This window comes from Ailuropoda melanoleuca, chromosome 1 (assembly GCF_002007445.2).
Source record: "Ailuropoda melanoleuca isolate Jingjing chromosome 1, ASM200744v2, whole genome shotgun sequence".
NCBI lineage: Eukaryota > Metazoa > Chordata > Mammalia > Carnivora > Ursidae > Ailuropoda > Ailuropoda melanoleuca.
The window spans coordinates 188338796-188357290 of NC_048218.1; the positions used below are offsets into that span (position 1 = coordinate 188338796).

Genomic DNA, 18495 nt, shown 5'->3' on the forward strand with positions numbered 1-18495 from the left:
TCTTAGCAATCAATGTTTCTAAAGAAAGAAAATCTGAACAGAGTACAGGAAAATTTATAAGAGTTGGGAAAATATATAATTTTATTAATAGGCAGACACTCCACAAAATGAATTTATATATCTCCTTCTCAGTCAAGACACTAAGATTTTTAAAAACACACTACTAACTTGGTGACAGAAATGTCAATGTTGTAGTAAGAGAAGTGAATGTTACAAAACTAATGAATTTTCATCAGAGTCATCAGATCATTTCAGAATGGGTTAAGTTGCTACCATTTGCTATTCCCATTAATATCATTGTCATGTAAAAGGTTTAATTTTCAGCTATTTTTGTTCTAGATAAAAATCTTTGTCATTAAAATGAGGGATGATTTTGATATTTAATATATTCCATGGCATACTCTAGTGTGGTACCAATTTGGCCTTTTCAGTATTCTGCATATTAATTGACAATCCAGCCCTCCTCCATTCCCCAGATAAGTGAGAGCTGAAATAGAATGGACAGCCAATCAAGTCACAGAATACTGAAAGGATCAACATTGAAGAAACATGTTGCTCTAATCAGGAGCATACACAAGGCACTAAAATTATTTTCTCCCAGGAATAATGAACGGCACCATCTGAATCCTTTTATGTGACAGTATTACCAAAGTATAGCAATGCTCCCCAAAAGTGAAAACTAAGTATTTCTTTTTTTAGTCAAAAGAATAAAACTGTGATCTCACTTAACTTTTAGAACAATGCACTTTATCAGATTCTGCAACAACTGGCAAATTATGTCCTGTATTGAATTTTTCATAGCAATCTGTTTCATGCACACAATGTGACCTGTAGTTGAAGAATGTACAGGATCACTGCAAAAAACATATCATTTCAATACATACTCTATCAGTTTCCTTCTCTTGTAGAATTATCACTCTGGTGGGAACTGACATCAGCTGCTTAAATAATGCATTAACCTTACTTCAAGAAGCTTTTGTTTTCATTTGAGTGGGCATTTCCTCCAAGATAAACTTAGGATTCTTATCCAAGAAGATAATATAATTGGTAATCATTTAAAGTTAATTGAATGTTTGAATCATTTTTATAGCAAAAATGATGGAATTTAAAATTTCAAAGAGCAAAGAGTATGGTATCATGGACACTAACAACAGGTGTGGACAATTCTTCAATTAAATCAATTAACCCAATCTGTCCAACAACACCAGGCTTGGAACACTGGAACAAATGTTAAATATACTAACTATTGTGTATAATAAATTTTCATGCCCTAGTATATGCAGAAGAACAGATCCCAAGCATCTTCAAGTCTTTCGAGAGAAATCTTATTCCAATAATATAACTTCAGACTCCATCCTTGGTAATTCTACATAAGCCCAAATCACTCCCATGGTCTTTCCTGAGCTGAAGCTTCCAAGAAAGACAACAAATTATCAATATAATTTCTTCCTTCAAGTTCAAAATTACTCAAAACAGCCAAGGGGCACTTTAATTTTTCCACAAAATATTATTATTTCTCTTAGAGAAAAAATATGTACATTTTATTCAGCAATTCTTAATAAGAATAATAGTATTTGTTAAGTAACAATATGTCTCCTTTCACCCATCAAGTTATATTGTTGACCAGTCAGCATTAAGATTTGCACTTTAAGTTGTTTTTTGTGTTGTTCTGTTTTTTTCACATAATGAAATGGATTTACAACCTCATGGCTAAACATGCATGTGGTAAAATGCCTATGGAGGTTTGGATAAGCACCTTGAAAAAAGCCCAGGACAGAGCTCATCAGCACCTTGTTCTGACCCAAATTTTACATACTGCCCTTCATTCCACTGTAAGCTACGGAGTATAAGGTTAAGAATAAAAATGCAAAAAGTCAAATATGACAATAAGAATATTGCTGAAGTATAGCCTTGGGGGTTACTTCAGTGCTGTTTTAAGATGATTACCAGTCTTAATCCCTCTAGTGTTGGATGTTAAATTCCACTGCCTTTTTTTTTTAAATTTAATGACTTGCTAATATAAACTTCCATCTAGAACAATCAAATAGTATGTCATTTATTCAAATTTACAGTGGCTCTAATGTGCCAGCAAACTCCCTCATCAAAACAGACAACTTTAAAAAATGTTTGCCTGAGTCGGGAGCTCTATCTCCTAAATTAGCACCAAAGTGTCACCTTGATAGACCATGAACAACAAAATCATTTATAATGAACCCAACTTCCCCCTAGAGTGGACAGCCTGGGTCATGCATCTGTGGGAGCTCTAATTATTCCATACAGATCAGAGAGCACTTGGAGATGCTCAGACTTCCACAAATTGTCACCTCCAAATGCAATCATCTGATAAATATATGCTTACCAATCTCCCTTGAGATCTGAGTGAAGGCCTCCACACCACTCTCTCCATAGTTGCCCTCAGAAGCCAGTGTTGACACATAATTCCACCCCAGGGCCGTGACAATGTCCACCATGGCTTGCGCTTGGTAGGAGTCAGGTGGGACTACCCGAGAGAAGAAGTCATATCTGGTGTTATCACTTAGCTCTGGGGCTGTGGATGCATAGCTGATTTGAGGTATCTGCAAAACAAATGACAGATCATTTCAACCCATGAAGAATCTTGTCGAATGATGAATTATCTTACAAGAGACAAAGTAGCCAAAGCTATACCAGGAAACTAGACATATCAGCCTGAAGTCAAAATATGGTTTTGTGACCACCAATCTTATTTTATTTTTATTTCATATTTTATAAAAGTCTGTAGGCTCACTTTCTTTCAAAACACATTTCTAAACAGCCAGAAAGAACTTAGTGCTGCTTCAGGTTCTGAAGCCAAAGCAAAACATTTGTCCTTTTTGTTGTTTCTTTTTTGTACCATAAGTGATAAGTTCTGGCACACAAATGAAGCCAAAATGAATGCATACACACATCAGAAAAGGTCACCTCTGAAATTGTATTGGCTTTAGGACATAAAGGGTACACGATCACAGAGAATTTAATATGAGATTTTTTTACACTTGATACCATTTCAGTCTTAAGATTATACTTTTGGTAAATTACTTTAAATATATAGTTTTGCAAGTCTATTCACCATTTATTGATATAATCATTGAGTACCACAAAAAGATTTGGGAACAGCCAATGATGTTATCTTCTAATAAAAAGATCCTTCCAGCTGCCCACCCAAAAAAACTACAAAATGGGAATCTATACCACAATTTCTTTAGGAAAATAGACAATTTTCTGACATACATAGGGTGAATTGCCAGACTTTGAAAACTAGGACTCCTATGTAATTTATCTTAAATAAATTCAAAGTAACAAATTAACTACATGCCACAAATCTCCCCCTAAAAACCTTTTAAAATGTGCTGGGATAGAAGAACACATGGGTGCTAAAGAATAGAGTGGAAGGACATTATGGCTACATGGGGCACAGATGATGCAAGGAATCTGGCAAACAAGGTGAAGAAGGGCATTTCAGCCACAAAGAACTGCATGTCCAAAGGCATACAGTCAAGAAAGGGCATGGTAGATGCCAGGAATTGCAGCATTTCACATGGAGGGAATGCAGGGTAGCAAGGGAGGAACATCAGGAAATAAAACTGCAAAGCTGGACAGATAAAGGGTTAGTCAGGTATGACAAAAAGTATGTATTTTAACACAAAGGCATGGGGAAGCACAGAATGACTGTAACTAAGATAGTGGCATAATCAGATTTTTGTTTTAGAAAGATCACATTGGCAGCAGCGGAGAAAGTAGCAGACCGCAAATTTCAATGTACACCTAGCTAGCCCCATTCCTGAAAATCCTGACTTGGTATGTCTACAGGTTTAGAAATCTGCATTTTAATATGCTCTCCAGAAGAATCGAATGCAGGTGGGCTCACACTATGCTTAGAGATAAATTTTAAAAAGCCATGCTAGATGCAGGGCAACCAGTTAGAAAATTACTATAGAAATCTAAGTAAGAAAGTATGAAAACTGAACTAAGGCAATGACAGGGGGATGGGGGTGGGAAAGGGTGTAGAACCTGTAAGTACCTAAAAAGCAAGGTAAGGTGAAGGTAAGGAGGGGAAACGTGAAATGACTCTTAGTTCTATGGCTTTGGTAACTGGGTAGATGATGTTTGCTACTTACCAAGATACACAGAAAAAGAGGAGATTTGGAAGACAAAAATTATTGGTTTAATTTTTTATTGGCTTCTTTTAAGCTTCCTATGAAATGAATGAAAGTAACTAAAAAGTAGACAATAATATTGGGGATATGGAGTTTAAGAGTCTTTGTGACTGGAGATAAAGAATGGTGGGGGCATGATGAAAGAGACCATGAAAGCCAAGGAAAGTATGAAGAGTGAAAGAAGGGCAGTTTGGGAGCGTGAGCTATGCAACTGTGCATGTCACCACTCCTCTGCTGCCCTGCCATAGTGTGAAAGTTCAGAAGTCCAAATGACTTCAAGATGCCCTAATTCAGGTTACTTGGTTACAGCTGCAGGTTTGACTGGTACATAAAACAATTAACTTTGCTCTCCATCTAATCCTGCAGTTAGTGTCAGTGCTAAGATGTCAGAGACTACAGTTCCATCTTCCCACATAGGGCTGACTGCATAGTCTGGAATCTGTCACCCACCACACTCTGGCCAGATAATTTCCAGTCCACATGGAGTGGACTCTCCTCTAGACATCCTTGAAAAGCCCTCAACATCTGAATAACCTTTCATGGGTCTAGAGAGTCCTACTCCATATCGATAGCCAATAAAGTAAAACTAAAAAACTAAAAGCCTCAGTTACCCAGGCAGCAGCTAGAACAATGTGCTTGGAGCTCTCCAAGGTGCTGCAGGATCCATTCAGTTTCTGTGTAACCTGATCTATATATATTGACCATAATAATAATTTTATCCTATTTAACCCCCAATTCTTCCTGGTCCTGTTCTCCTGGTGGGACCATGTTAACTTGCTTATCAACATTGTGGGACCATAAAAACCGGTCTGTCCTGACTCCTTCCTGCCCCTTTGCTTTCTCTGCTAGATACACTGGCCGTATCTTGGAAGATTGTTTCCATGATTACACTTTGTGCCTATGACTCCTCAGCAAGTCCACCCTTTCAAATCTCCAACCACACCCCAAATCTGGGCCTCTTTCATCTTCTATTGCCTGCTTCTAAATAACCTGGGAAAGAGACAATGAATGACTCAGTGAGATCTACCTTTTACTAAATAAAACTCCCAAAGATCAAGAGCACGTACATTTCTATGTTCTAATGAAAAAGGTTCAGCAGCCTGACTTTCACTTTGGAAGGAATTCTGTGCATGTGTGAATGGGGTGTGTGTGTGTGTGTGTGTGTAGGAAGACATGGGGAGCATTCTATAGCAAATTCTATAGCACTATACCATTTCCTTGTCCTGTCTGGATATATAATAATCCTCCCACTTCCTCAGCTACTCAGAGTCCAGCAGTAAAATGCCTTACACAACCCCCACCCTGCCTATAATAATGAGCCACCCCTTTCTAAAAATGAGCACAAAGTGTGAAAATTGAGTGTTTGAAACCAAAACTAATTATCTCAAATTACTACCTTCAGTCAGTCACTTTCAGGGCTGTTTAATTAGCAGTCAGCATCATGTTTAGGATTAATTAAACAGGTGTAAAGGGTATATAAAATAAAAGTGCAGATAGAAAATGGTTGTTTGAATAATTAGGTAAAGGACTTACTCCCCAAAGTCTTGAGGACTTTTCTTTTGCAGATCAAGGTGTGGAAAAGTGAGAGTACATGTTTGTGTTTTCATTTGCTCAATTTTTGCTATGTTGCAGTCTAGAATAATAGACATCAGTGTATACTGGTCATATTTTAATACAACTTTTCAAGTTTTTATGAAGTCACATCTCATTTTAATTTTATTGTGGTTGACCATGAAGCATTGGCTCATTAAGTATTTTAATTTCTGTGTCAGCATTCCCAATATTTCCACTATCTTCAAATTAACCCCTGCTGGCAACTGAAGTGGGATTTTTTTCCTTAAAACCTGGAATGTTTCTTTTTCTTTTCCCTCCACTAAATCCAACCTAACTAATCCCTTCACCCTGGTGTTTCATTTACCAGAAGCAACAAGAGTGGAAGAAAGAAAAGAAAAAAGAAAAAAGAAAAGAAAAGAAGAAAAGAAAAAAAGGAAAAGAAAAGAAAAAAGAAAAGAAAAGAAAAGAGAAAAGAAAAGAAAGAAAAAGGACGGGAGGGGGAGGAAGGAAGAAAAGTGGAAAAAAAAAGTGGTAGGTGAGGGACAGAAGTAGAGAGGGAAATGAGAAAGAAAGAAGAATGTACCAAGAAAAGGGGGTGTTAGGAAAAGCATTCTTCATCAGCTCATTCTTTGTAACAAGTAACATCCTTCATAAGCTTCTGTTAACTTTCGTCCATTCAAAAGGTATCCAAACTCTTCAGTCTGGGTCACCAAACCCTGATGTCAGACTCTGTCCCATCCTCCTTCCTAATCTCCTATCTTCCCTGTCATGCCCTGATGGTGTCTGCACCTCGTCCATGATGTTCCCTGTGTAGCCCATGCTGTCCACCTGGTGATCTTCTGCCCAAATTCAATATCCAACTCAAAAGTCACCTCCTTCCTGTGAAGCTTTTGCTAATTCTCTCAGGCAGAGCAGTCTTTTGCTGCTCCTCATTCCCATAACCTCCATCATCTGACATGAGAAACATGACTGTGTGCTGGCTTATGAGCCTCCCACAGACAAACTCTCTATTGATTTATTTGGTATCTCTAGCATCTGAAGGAACAAATGCTCAATGACTATTTGGAGACAATTAATTAATTAAACTGTGGCAGGAATTTTGATGCAGACTCTTCCTCACAGCCTTCTGCTCTGCATTCCACCAAAATATTGGATATACCATTCTCCATTTGCCCTTCTTACTCCTTCTCCTTCCTGCTATATGTCCTAGGAGGCTGCTCTGTGACTATCTCACTTGAGCTCCCTCACCTCAGGCTTCCATCTGAGTTTGGCCACTGGGAGACAGGGCAGGAGACCGAAGTGAGAGTATTGATTCCCCCAACTCCTTCCCCCACCAACTTGGTGTTCCTCTACCTAAGCCCTCATCCACAGCTAGAGTTCTTACAAGGTTCTAGTGACTACTCTCTACACTTACCCCTTCAGATTTTCCCAGTGTTGCCAATTTCTGAGTACTTCCCATCCAGTGCTGGGTCCTTTATCTGTGCCCACACCTTATAAATAGTACTTTTGTTAACCTCTCTCCCATTACCCCCTGAGTGTGCCAGAAGCCTAATATACCCACTCTTCCAGGTCTCTATAGAAGAGACATTCACTACCATGCTTCCACATCCTCAGCCCTGCCCTAACCTCTTAGCCCATCTCCATTCATTTTCTCTTCCAGCCTTCTCTACCACTGTCCTTACATGACTGTTTCCTTTCTTTTCTCTCTCAGTGCCTTATAACATCAAAATTGCATCACTTGAAAACACCTGTCATTTTGCTTTTTATCGCTTATTTTCCTTGTGCTGAGTTTCCATAAAAGTATAATGTGTACTTAAATTAAGGTCATATTTCCATTACCCAAATAAAGCAATTTTGAGGCAATTAATTGTATAACTCAAGATACTCATCACTGTACTCTCTTTAAAAATTGCTTTAGCTTCCACTTTTTCTGATAATTGGTTTAAGAAAAAACTCTTTTTCTTCTATTACATTTTCACTTGAGTCCACAGAAGAAGAGGTTCCTACCCCCCAAACTTAGCTCTCTGGAGGAGTTTTATAATGCATATTTTCTACCTAGATCTCTACCATTTACTCTACTCTCCCCAAAAGGGAGCGAGGACAGAATGAGAGGTCAGATTCTATATTTGTGGGGCAAGAGTCACTAACAGGCTCTGCCTTTATTTTCTGACCTGCCCACACACATACCAGGCTTCTTTTCTCTGTATGGCTATTGACCAGGCTAGGCCTCTCTTCTTGGGAAAGAAGCCCACCCTTCCTCTCCATATTCCACGGACAACCAGGTGTTGGAGGGAAGGCCTAAAGCCTATGTATCTGGTTAAACAAGCTGATTTCAAGTCTTCTTTGCAGGCAGAAACGAGTCCTAAGGATGAGATGTGGTATGGGAGTAGCAGGCACCATTTTGGCCACAAGTCCACACTAAATGCTTTCCAGTCCAGTTCTTAACAGACAGCTGTGTGTCTGAGGAAGTTATTTGACGTTTACCCAGCTGTTAATAAAACTAATTACTTGATCCACATTTAGCTAGTCATTCTGTGAATCTTGGACTTGCAAACTCTAAGACAGGCCAAAGTCTGACTTAGAACTCAAAGAAGCAAAAGTTCTATTTAGAAAAAAGAAATTCAGTTATAACCTCTTAGATATTTTAGCAAAAATAAACAAATACATATAGTAAGTATATATTTTAAATAAGAGTTAGCAGAGATTATTTTCCTCTCATGACTGTTCCCTACTTCTAGACAGAACCCCAGATTTTTACCTGGGACTTGGCCACTCAGGAGAAGACTATATATTTCCCCAGCCTTCTTTGCTATGATTATTAGCAGTGATGAGGGTAACTTTTGAAAAATGGTCTTAAAGGAAAAGGGAATATCTTTCTCATGCACCTCCCTCTTTCCTGTTGGCCAGAATTTGGACATGATGTCTAAAGTTCAATTAGCCATTTCAGGTCATGCCCCAGTGATGGTAGAGCAAAAAAGTCACACCCTAATCCAAGCCATCACAATGTCTGAATTCCTAAAAGCACTTGACAGCTCTTCCTGCTTCTGTTCTTGTCTCTCTCAAATCTGTTCTACACCAATAACCAAACTGATCTTTAAAAAAAAAAAAATCAGATAAAATAAAAATCTTGCCAATTATTTCCCATTGCTCTTATAATAAAGCCCAAACTTCTTGCTGCAGGATCCTTGTGATTTGGCATCTGACACCTTTCCTTTCACTCACCTGACCCAGCCAAGCCCTTTTTGCCCTCCAAGCTTTATGCCTATTGCTCCATATGTTTTGCCCAAGTCCTTCCAGGTTTTTCTCATGCTTCAATCTTAGTTCAAATGTCTCCTACCCAAACAGACCTTCCTTGATTTCCTTCCTACAGTGGTCTCCCCACCCTCATTAGTACCTCATCACCCTATTTATTTCCTCCATTACACTTGATCATAGCCTGTGTTAATTTGTGTATACCATTTCCCCTACTAAAATGTAGATTCCACAGGGGTCTTTTTTGTGTTGTTTACAACTATAACATGACCTTCTAGCACATGGTAGAGGTTCAATAAATATTCATTGAAAGAAAAATTAATATATCCACCAATCAATCAAGGACCCCTTTTATTATTTTTCTCCATGCATTGTGATTTTGAAAGATTTTCCTATAAAACTATTTAAGTAAAAATTCACCCATTTCCCATTTTCTTTATTACTCAAAAATCTATTCATTTGCTAAAGTCTGATCAGCATGAGATACCTGTTGTTACCAAGCTGAGGTGATAAATTTCCAGTTCAAATCAACTAAGTGCCATTTCAGCTGTAGCTGTACAGGCTCATTGTAGGGAAGCATACAACTGCCACTAAGCTTTTTGAAATGCTGAAAATGGCCATGAAAATTTCATAACTATCTTGGCAAACACTTCAATCTGTCATTAAAGAAGAATAAAAATTACATTTCTAATCAAAGATGAAAGTCAAAGATTTTAAAATTATTTGCCTCTTTTTGCTTATCTTCATCTGTAAAATGGATATTCTAGACAGGGCTGAGAGTGCTTCTATCTCCCTTAAATGGACTGTGTTTCTCCCTGCTGCCATCACTGAGTCTGACTGCACATGACTGAGAGTGTAAAATGGGATATTACTGAGATACAACGGGGCTGAGGGACTCTTAGACACAATAAATCTCATTCATGGTCCAAGAAGCTTATGATTCCATTCCAGCTGCCTTTTTTTGGACTTCCCACTGTTTGTATATCAAAATACTGTGGATTAGCATAAAACTTGCCTTGTCTATTCAAAACACTATGAATCCTGCATCCATTTCTCTCAGTTTCTGGTTTGACAAAGAGTCCCTAAAGAACCAAGACACTCCCGACAAGACTAGCAATGAGCCACCTGAAGCACAACTCAGAGGAAGCCCCTAAGAATCCTGGTAAATTTAAGTCTTCTTGTAAGACACTCATATACATCTGAGGACAGGTTTGCAGATAGAAGACAATTTAAGACCTGAGTCACACACATCTTCACCATCAATGCCTGCCAAAAAGGTTTTTGTTCTTGTTTCTCTCTACAAAAAACCTTGTCCATTGATTGTCGAACTTAATAGTGGAGGAGGTTAGTGGGGTGGGTTCCTCATGCTATTCAATAGCATCATTGGTTTTCTCCAGTGAAAGATCAGCTTGAAGCTATGCTCTTTCCTCAGGGGGTAGTGTTTGTGAACTTCCCCAGTAATGCCAGCCTTAGCAACAGCAGACATCACTATGATAACTTCCTGCCACCTGGTCTTGGGATGGATTTATTGTTGTTACAGAACCAGGTCCAGGAACCCATAATGATTACAGCCATCTAACTTTGTCATTTCAGATGTGACTACTTTTCTGGTATTAAAACCACTAGCTGCTCTTGGCAAAACATGAGAATATTATCAGAAATTAGTTAAAAATAAGGAGGTTGGAGCTAGAAGTCAATGTGGAGCACGGACCTTCCCCTCCTCACACTGTCCTGAGCTGTCATGCTCCTCTCAGCTTCCCAAAAATGAATAAGGAGAGGAAAAGGAGAAAGGGAAAGTAGAGCCAAAGAGTGGAATAATAATGAAGAGTGATGACTATCCTCAGTTTGCTTCTAAAAACGTGAGGAAGTACTATTCTTCTCCCAAACCAAGACCTACTCAAACAATCCTGCCTGCACAATGGACAGATAGCAATATTCCCACTTGTAGAACTTAGGGCCAAGTGTGAAATTCAGTTCCTGGCTTTCTTCTCAGTTCAATTCACACAGTTGATTCAAAGGGACACAAACTTTTGTGTGTTGCTACACAGCAGAGCTTAGCGAAAGAAAAGGAGAGGAAGTCTATTGAAACAGGAAATTGTGGAGGCCACAAAGAAAGAGAAAGAAAGAGACAAGGCGAGAGATTTCACTGTACTCTATTTTTATCCTTCTCCCAACATCAGCTCATTCAGAGTAAGCAAACTCTATCTACACCCACACTGAAAGGGCCTGTGGTTAATTAACATAGCTGAGTATAGCATGATGTTGGTACTTTTAAGGTCACAAGTTTAATTTCATTATGGGCCCGGCTGCAGACTGTACCCCTCACCAGAACCTTCCTCCTCACAAATACAGAGCACAGATAACAAAGCCAACCGGAGAAGGGAGAGACAAGGTCAATTCGTTCTCATTCCTAGATAAATAATTCAAAGATGGCTTGCTACTGACGTGAATCTGAAATTTCAGAGGCAAATATGAAGAGCTAGTCATAGGAGGCACACTTTCTTCAAAACATTAAGAGTACATTTTTGTACATGTATACACCTGTAAGTATAAATATATATTATACTTACAAAGTCATTTCTTGGTTTCAGGTAATCCATTTGGATATTCTACTGAATTGTAATAGGGTACATTTTTTCACCACTTTTGCAAAGGTATTGTATGAGTCAGGGAAGTGGCACACTCAAATTAAGGTAACTCCAGGAGGGTTCATAAAGGGACTATTTTCAAGGCAGGGGCAGTATTTAGGCAATGGCAGTGTAAAGCCAAAATCCAGTAAAAGTCAGAAGCAAACAGTTGCCACCTCTGGGCCCTAAGGACTAGAGAAGGGAGCAGTTACAGAAAGCAGAAGGTGTCATGAATGAAAGCCATCTTGAGAGAAGCAATCATTTCCCTGGGAAGACACAGCCAGCCCCTGGTAACTCTACAGAAAGGGATTCAAAAGAATTATACCCTGACCTCCTGCTGGCTCTCTCCTTGACCAAATTCACTGAAAATCAAGGAGTAAGAGAACGTGTTGATGTTGTCTAGACAGAATTGTCTCCCAACACAGTGAACAGAAGGAAAAGAGAGAAAGAAGGTGGATACGAGGGGCAAGCAGACACAATCCGTCTCAAGTATCATTCGTCATTGATCATTAGACACTTTAATAAATTTATGTACAACTGTGCAGATTTTCACTTTCCTATGTTATTTTTTCATAACTTGATGATTTCAAATACTTTTGGCAGAACATCTACACTAAGACATTTTGATTTGGCTATTGGAAATTCCACCCCTAAAACTAACCAATGCAGTTAAAATTTCTTTGGAAAAAGAGGTAATGCCCTGTTTGAAAAAGAACAGTAATGATGTTAATCAAATTGGTAATGACATTCTAACCTGTTTATTTAAAATGAAAGACAAGCAATCCGTGAACATGAAAAAATTTACATATAAACAACCATAATTATACCCTATAAGATTAATAAATTTTTTTTATGGCTGCTAATTACATTTTACAATGAGAAAGCACAGTAGCTCCTAAGGGAAAGAGTTGTTATAATCTATCAAGTCACTAGTAGTGTGCGAATTTTAAAGCCTAACCGCCCTGCATATATTCATCCAAAAGTCCTAATAGCGAGTTGGTTTTAAAACCTTTGCTTTTTAAAGAAGGGATTTTAATATTCCAACTAGTTCTATAGTTCTTTTAATTTATGGCTTCTCCTGACCTTCAATTTTTCCTTATTCAAAAAATAAGTGAACACTATTTTTTTTCTAATTTCCATACATTTCAGTAAACTGTAATTTCTAGAAGATGATAACCAGTATATATGCAAAACTGCAAACTAAAAAGGTTAATTCAATACACACACTTTTCCTGATTAGTGGTTAAATTAAATATAATGCCTTTTTAATGGTTACTTTTTGATTAGTCCATTCAACAAATTAGCTCCCACTATGTTCCAGGCACTATGGCAGGCTCTGGATATAGGGCAGCAAACAACACATGGTCCTTCCACCCCCACGAAGCATATGGTCAGATGAAAAAGACAGGCATTAAAGAAACAATCACCTAAATAAACATTTAACAGCAATTGTAATAAGCACTTGGGAAAGAGAAGCGTAGGCTGAAAAGAGTAACGGGGTAACTCATCTGCTCTGAGGGGGACTGGGAAGATTTCCCTGAGGAAATGACTTTAAGCTGACACATGAAAAGTGAGGGAAAAAAGGAAAGGAACACTGAACACCAGCCACAGATTGTCCCTCACTTCAGCATTCCTTCAGATGTGTAAACCACCCAATTTGTACAAGTGAGGAGGAGGGCCAGTCAACTGACAGGTACTTAATTTTAGAAACTTGCCACAGGCTGCATAATATTATAACAAAGACCACCACTCCCCCATGCTTTTTACACATATATTTTCAACCAGTATATGCATAATCTGGGTTCTCATATCAGAACTATTTAAGAAAATAACTATGTAATTATCGGCAAGAAACTGCGTTATGTTCTCATAGATCCTGCGGTTTATAAGGGTCAGGAATGAATGAACAAATGAACGGAGAGATGGGAAATGAAAGAATGAATAAATCCAGCAGAAACTAAGCCCATAGGGGGAAAACAATTTTAAGACAAGGGCACAGGGGGAACAAAAGCATACTTTGTATTACTTATAAGCTCTGATATTTGCTTCCGTTAGGATAGTAAAAAAGTGATTGAAAAGTAAAAGAAACACTTCATTTTCACTCAGGTAATGAAGGCTTGGGATAGGATTTCAAAAGACATGAGAAGCAGGTTAGAAATAACCCAGGAGGAGAATAATTTGGGCTTTTTCCCCCTTACAAGATAATATACATTTTCAGCACCTCTCAGGAGGAGGAAAAGAAATAAATGAATCTGTCCACCTCTGAAAACTCTGCTCAGTGACCCAGCATCCCAGAGAGACAAGGAGAATGTCATCCCCTGATTTCATTATTTCTAACTACCACTGTCATGATTCCATTATTCCAGAGTAAAAGGTACCTTCTCGAAAAAGTTTTCATGCACCTTGGGATTTTGAAATGAAATCTATCTCTAAGTACTCTTTTAAACAAAAGGTGGGGGAAACTTCTCAATGAGATCCTTAGGACAATAAAAATTTTCTGTAAAGAGGTTATTTTTACATGAGTACAAAAAATTGACCAATTATGATTTGTTACATTAGAAAAACCAAAATGATGCTGTGGCACGTTCTTAGCATCATTTGCTAAATCACTTAAAAATTTAACTCTCCCACCCACTCATTCCCATCACTGCTGACTTAAAACTATCACCTAGCATTTAATTTTCCTCTTCTGCTGATTTCCTTGCTGTGCAATCACCACTGTGGTTCAATTTTTCCCCCAAGCATGTCAGCAGTAAAACATTAAAAAAATAAAAAGTTAGTAATTATAACCAGTGAATTGAAGTCAATAAACCTTAAGGTGGCAAATAGGCCATTTAGACTCGCATTTTATCACTCAATAATAAATTATTTGAATCTGGAAAATAAGGTAGAATGTTGATAAGGACATTTGTCTGTGTCAATAAGTTTCCCACTTGGAATTTCAGAGATTACCCACATTCACTGATATCCTGGTTTTCAGCTGATTATTTATCCCCCAGCTGGCATTCAGGTACGGATTCTGAACACAAAATACCAAATACCACTGGAAATTTTCATTTCCTTTATGTTGTCTAAGCTAGTGAACTCAGTATGTTAGAAGGGAGTGCATATGAGGTTAAAGGTTTTAGTTACAGCTCCATTTACACAGGAAAAAACCCCACCACATTCCAAAGACCAAATAGATGATTTCAAAAATGGCCATAATTGGATAATAGCAAAAGTAGATGAAAGAATGCAAATGAGTCATATTCTATTATCCTACTACACACTGAAGAATGTGCCAAGCACATGTTCCTCTGCCAAGCAATATCATCATCATCTTAGTATCCAAAGGGCAGCACGTTAAGTTTCTCCAAAGTGGACTAATTAGCCCTTTTATTACCATCTCTGCCCCATCCACAGGGGAGAGCTAGCTTATTGCTCCTGATAAACACCCTGTATGTGTCATATCCCATCTGCTCACCTAATTAATGAAACTCTGTATGTGCACGTGTATGTATGCGTCCATACCTATACATATGTATGTGTGTTTGGTTGGTTTCACCAACAATTATTTAGCATGTTGTATTGGCCAAGAACTTGCTAAGTGCTCTATCACAATTTTATGGATGAGAAAACTGAGACCTGGAGAAGTTTAATAACTTGCTTGAGGCTAAATAATTTGTCAATGGTAGAATGGGATTCAAACACAGGCAGTGTGAATCTTGACTCATCTCTTAAACACCTCTACTCTCTACTACCTCAGGTCTATTTTAAAATGTTCGTTCTTCAGTAGCTTTGCCTCCCATGAGTGCTCACTTTCCTAAAAATGCAACCAGAGTTTCCTGTTCTCACCTTTTCTAGTCACATACACAACTCTCTCAGGGTCTCAGGTCATGATTCAGCTAGAGCTTGGACACTACCATCACCACATAGGTCATCATAGTGAAAAGGAAATACAAACATTTTCTAGAAGCAAATATGATTTCCCTCCCTTGGTTTCTATCAATTGCTATAGTCCCTTATGTGGAGGGAGACTTCCTAGCCCAGTTGGGTACCAGCAAATTGGTCAGAGAGAGTGTAGGCACATGTAAAGTTTAAGCAGTTTGGGCAGCAATCATCTAGGTTCACAAGGGCAGTCAGGAGCCAAGGGGATAGTTGAGGCCCAAAGACCAGATAAAGCATGGCAAAAACAAGGGGTGATTAGCAAAGGTGGAAATCAGGAAAGGTAGAAAACTGAAGGGTATTCCAGACAGAGGGGACAGTATTTGATAGAAACCAACAATGAAAGAATATGCTCATGAAAAGCAAGCAATTCAGTGGTCTTTGTACAGTGTTCCTGAGACCAGTTCAGTCTGGTTTTCTGTTTGTTTGGTTTTGGTTTTCATTTCAACAAGCACTTGTTAATCACTTACTATATGCCAATAATCTTACTTGGCTTCTATGAAAAATCACTTTCCCAAGTTTCCTCATAAATCTCTATCTCCTTTGTTGGCTATTATTCCTGTGTTTCTTCCTTTAACTGTTAGTCTTCTTTAGGATATGATCTATGTTCTCTTTTCTTTTCACTTCACATCCACTCCAAATCTATCCACCCAGTATAAATCTTTTTTTCTGACCTCCACACCCATGCTCTTGAAATATCTTGAGTATCCAACTGGTATGTCGAAGCACGTCCAAAACTTATTACATCTTTACCAGCATAAACTGGAAGCCAACTGGTATACCAAAAGTCTCAAATCACATCAAGCTAATCAGCCTGATTCCAAATTTATGTAAGTGCTACATACTTTATTGTGTGTAACAATTTCTAACTGCACAGTACTGAGTGTTTTCCTTCTACAGCATAAAATGCATGACTTTGGTCTATCTTGTCTGGCCCTCATCTTTCCTGTGTTTCTAGTGGTCAGGTTAGCCACCATAAATGAAGGCTTTAAAAAAAAAAATTTAATTCCTAGTTTCCCTGAGAGGAAAGAAATATGCTTTGATATGTGCTTGGTATGAAAGATATAGTCACATTCCAAAAGACTGATTTACTAGCATTGACTACAATATCAGTAGTCAATAAAGTTTTCTCTATAATCTTGCTGCTCAGTGTTGTCAGCAAACCCACAGCACCAGGATCACCTGGGAGCTGCTTAGCAATGCAGAACCTCAGGCCCCACCCCAGACTTACTGAATGAGAATCTGTATTTTAACAAGATCTCCAGGCGGTTCCTGTGCACAATAAAGTTGGAGAAGCACTGCTCTAATCTAAAACATTGAATGTGTACTCAGGAGACCTGTATTTTCTTTTGAAAATTTTGATATCACACTCAGAGGGATTTAAATGCATTCATTGCAAGGATTATTTTGGTAGGTCTTGATGTTATCATCATGAGGAGATATAAAAGCTACCACTAAGCCCAATTTATGAAGAAGTTGGTATCTTAAATATGATGTTCACTTCCACTAAGGTGAACAACATCTCCTAACAAGCCAGAAATTTCTTTTCAAAAATATCCCACTACTCACAAATTGTAATCATATTTTAAGAGTATTGTGTTTCAGTACTTGCATCAAATGCTGGCATGAAGTTTATTTTTAGCTCCATGGTTAATCTATAGACCAGTGAATACATCATGTTGAGCACTGAGTGTCAGTAAGAAGTTTTTAAAACATGTTGCTTACTTATTTGAAAATAACAGATGAGTTTTTGAGAAACAAAAGTTTGACAAAGGCTGCATGATTGAAAGATAAATTTAAGATGCAATGTACCTTGTCATCAATAAACTTCCCCTAGCATTCATATGCAGCAGGATAATTTAGTGACATACTCATTTTTATCTGATTCTTATTGCTCTAGAAGAACCATGAAAGAACTTTTTTCCTTTTTTCCTCCTTTTTTTCTGCTTTTGTGCCCTCCACAAGAGCGGTCAAGCCTATGCTCCCTAGAGAATAAACAGGCTTTGTTTTCAGAAGCCTTAGCTTACAGAAGCTGTATATCTGAATTCTCTAGAGAAGGAGGGTCACCCAAGGTTTGAAGAGAAGGAATTAGAGATGGAGGGAGAGAGTAGTGCAGTGCTTCATCAGTGACTGGGCAGGATGGAGATCTTCATTTTGCTCCTTCCAATGTATGAGAACCCAGGACCCTCATCAAAGAAGCTCTGTACCTGTGTTTGCCATGGAAGAAACAGAGTCACTGCCTTTTAATAGCCCGTGGGAGCTACAGTAAACATCTCCATAGTGAACATCTCTGCCGCACTTGAAACTGAAGTATAGGCCCCAAATATGACAACGATTGAATTTCTTGACATTCTAGTCGATGTGGATCAGTGCTAGAGTTACCTGGTATAGAAGAAAAAAGTTGCTTGCCCTTGAGTTTTAAAGAACAACTGTATTCCTTACAACTACTACCCTACCAGAGGGTAGGCTTGTGAGCTAAGACTCTAGAATACACTTACTCTTTAGCAGATTCTAGGAAAGTACTTTGTACACAGTAGATGATCCATGTATGTTATTGATTAACTGCCTAGTAGTGACAGTAAAACAACTCAGGATTCCTGACTTTTAATATCTGTAGGCTACCTGGTAACACTGCTTCTCAAAAGCATTCCACATTTTTTGGTGCTTAAATGAAAATATACTTTTACTTTTTATGAAGAGCTAACTCCTTTTTCATAGACCATAACTTAGATATATGAAGACATTTATTGTCTTTCCAATTCTCTCTAATTTTCTAAATAATCTAAATATGTAAATGTTTTCATAATGGTTTGCCAGAGACTGTATGTAAATATCATTGGGCTCTTTTTAAAAAAAGGAAGCAAAAAAGGAAAGAAAATAAAACCTTTCAGGCACTTCTGTCTTGAAAAATAATACTATTTCAACCTCAAACTTGATGAGACTTATATATTGCTTTTTAGATG

The 18495-nt window shown here is 38.0% G+C and overlaps 1 protein-coding gene across 1 annotated transcript in view; it reads right to left on the reverse strand.

The window, feature by feature from the left end:
* Window positions 1-18495, reverse strand: part of GRM8 (glutamate metabotropic receptor 8) — a 720057-nt gene that overhangs the window by 578162 nt on the left and 123400 nt on the right. The window contains exon 2 of the mRNA XM_002913413.4: window positions 2360-2576. Within this exon, the coding sequence (XP_002913459.1) occupies window positions 2360-2576 (217 nt within the window). The remainder of the gene's footprint in view (window positions 1-2359; window positions 2577-18495) is intronic.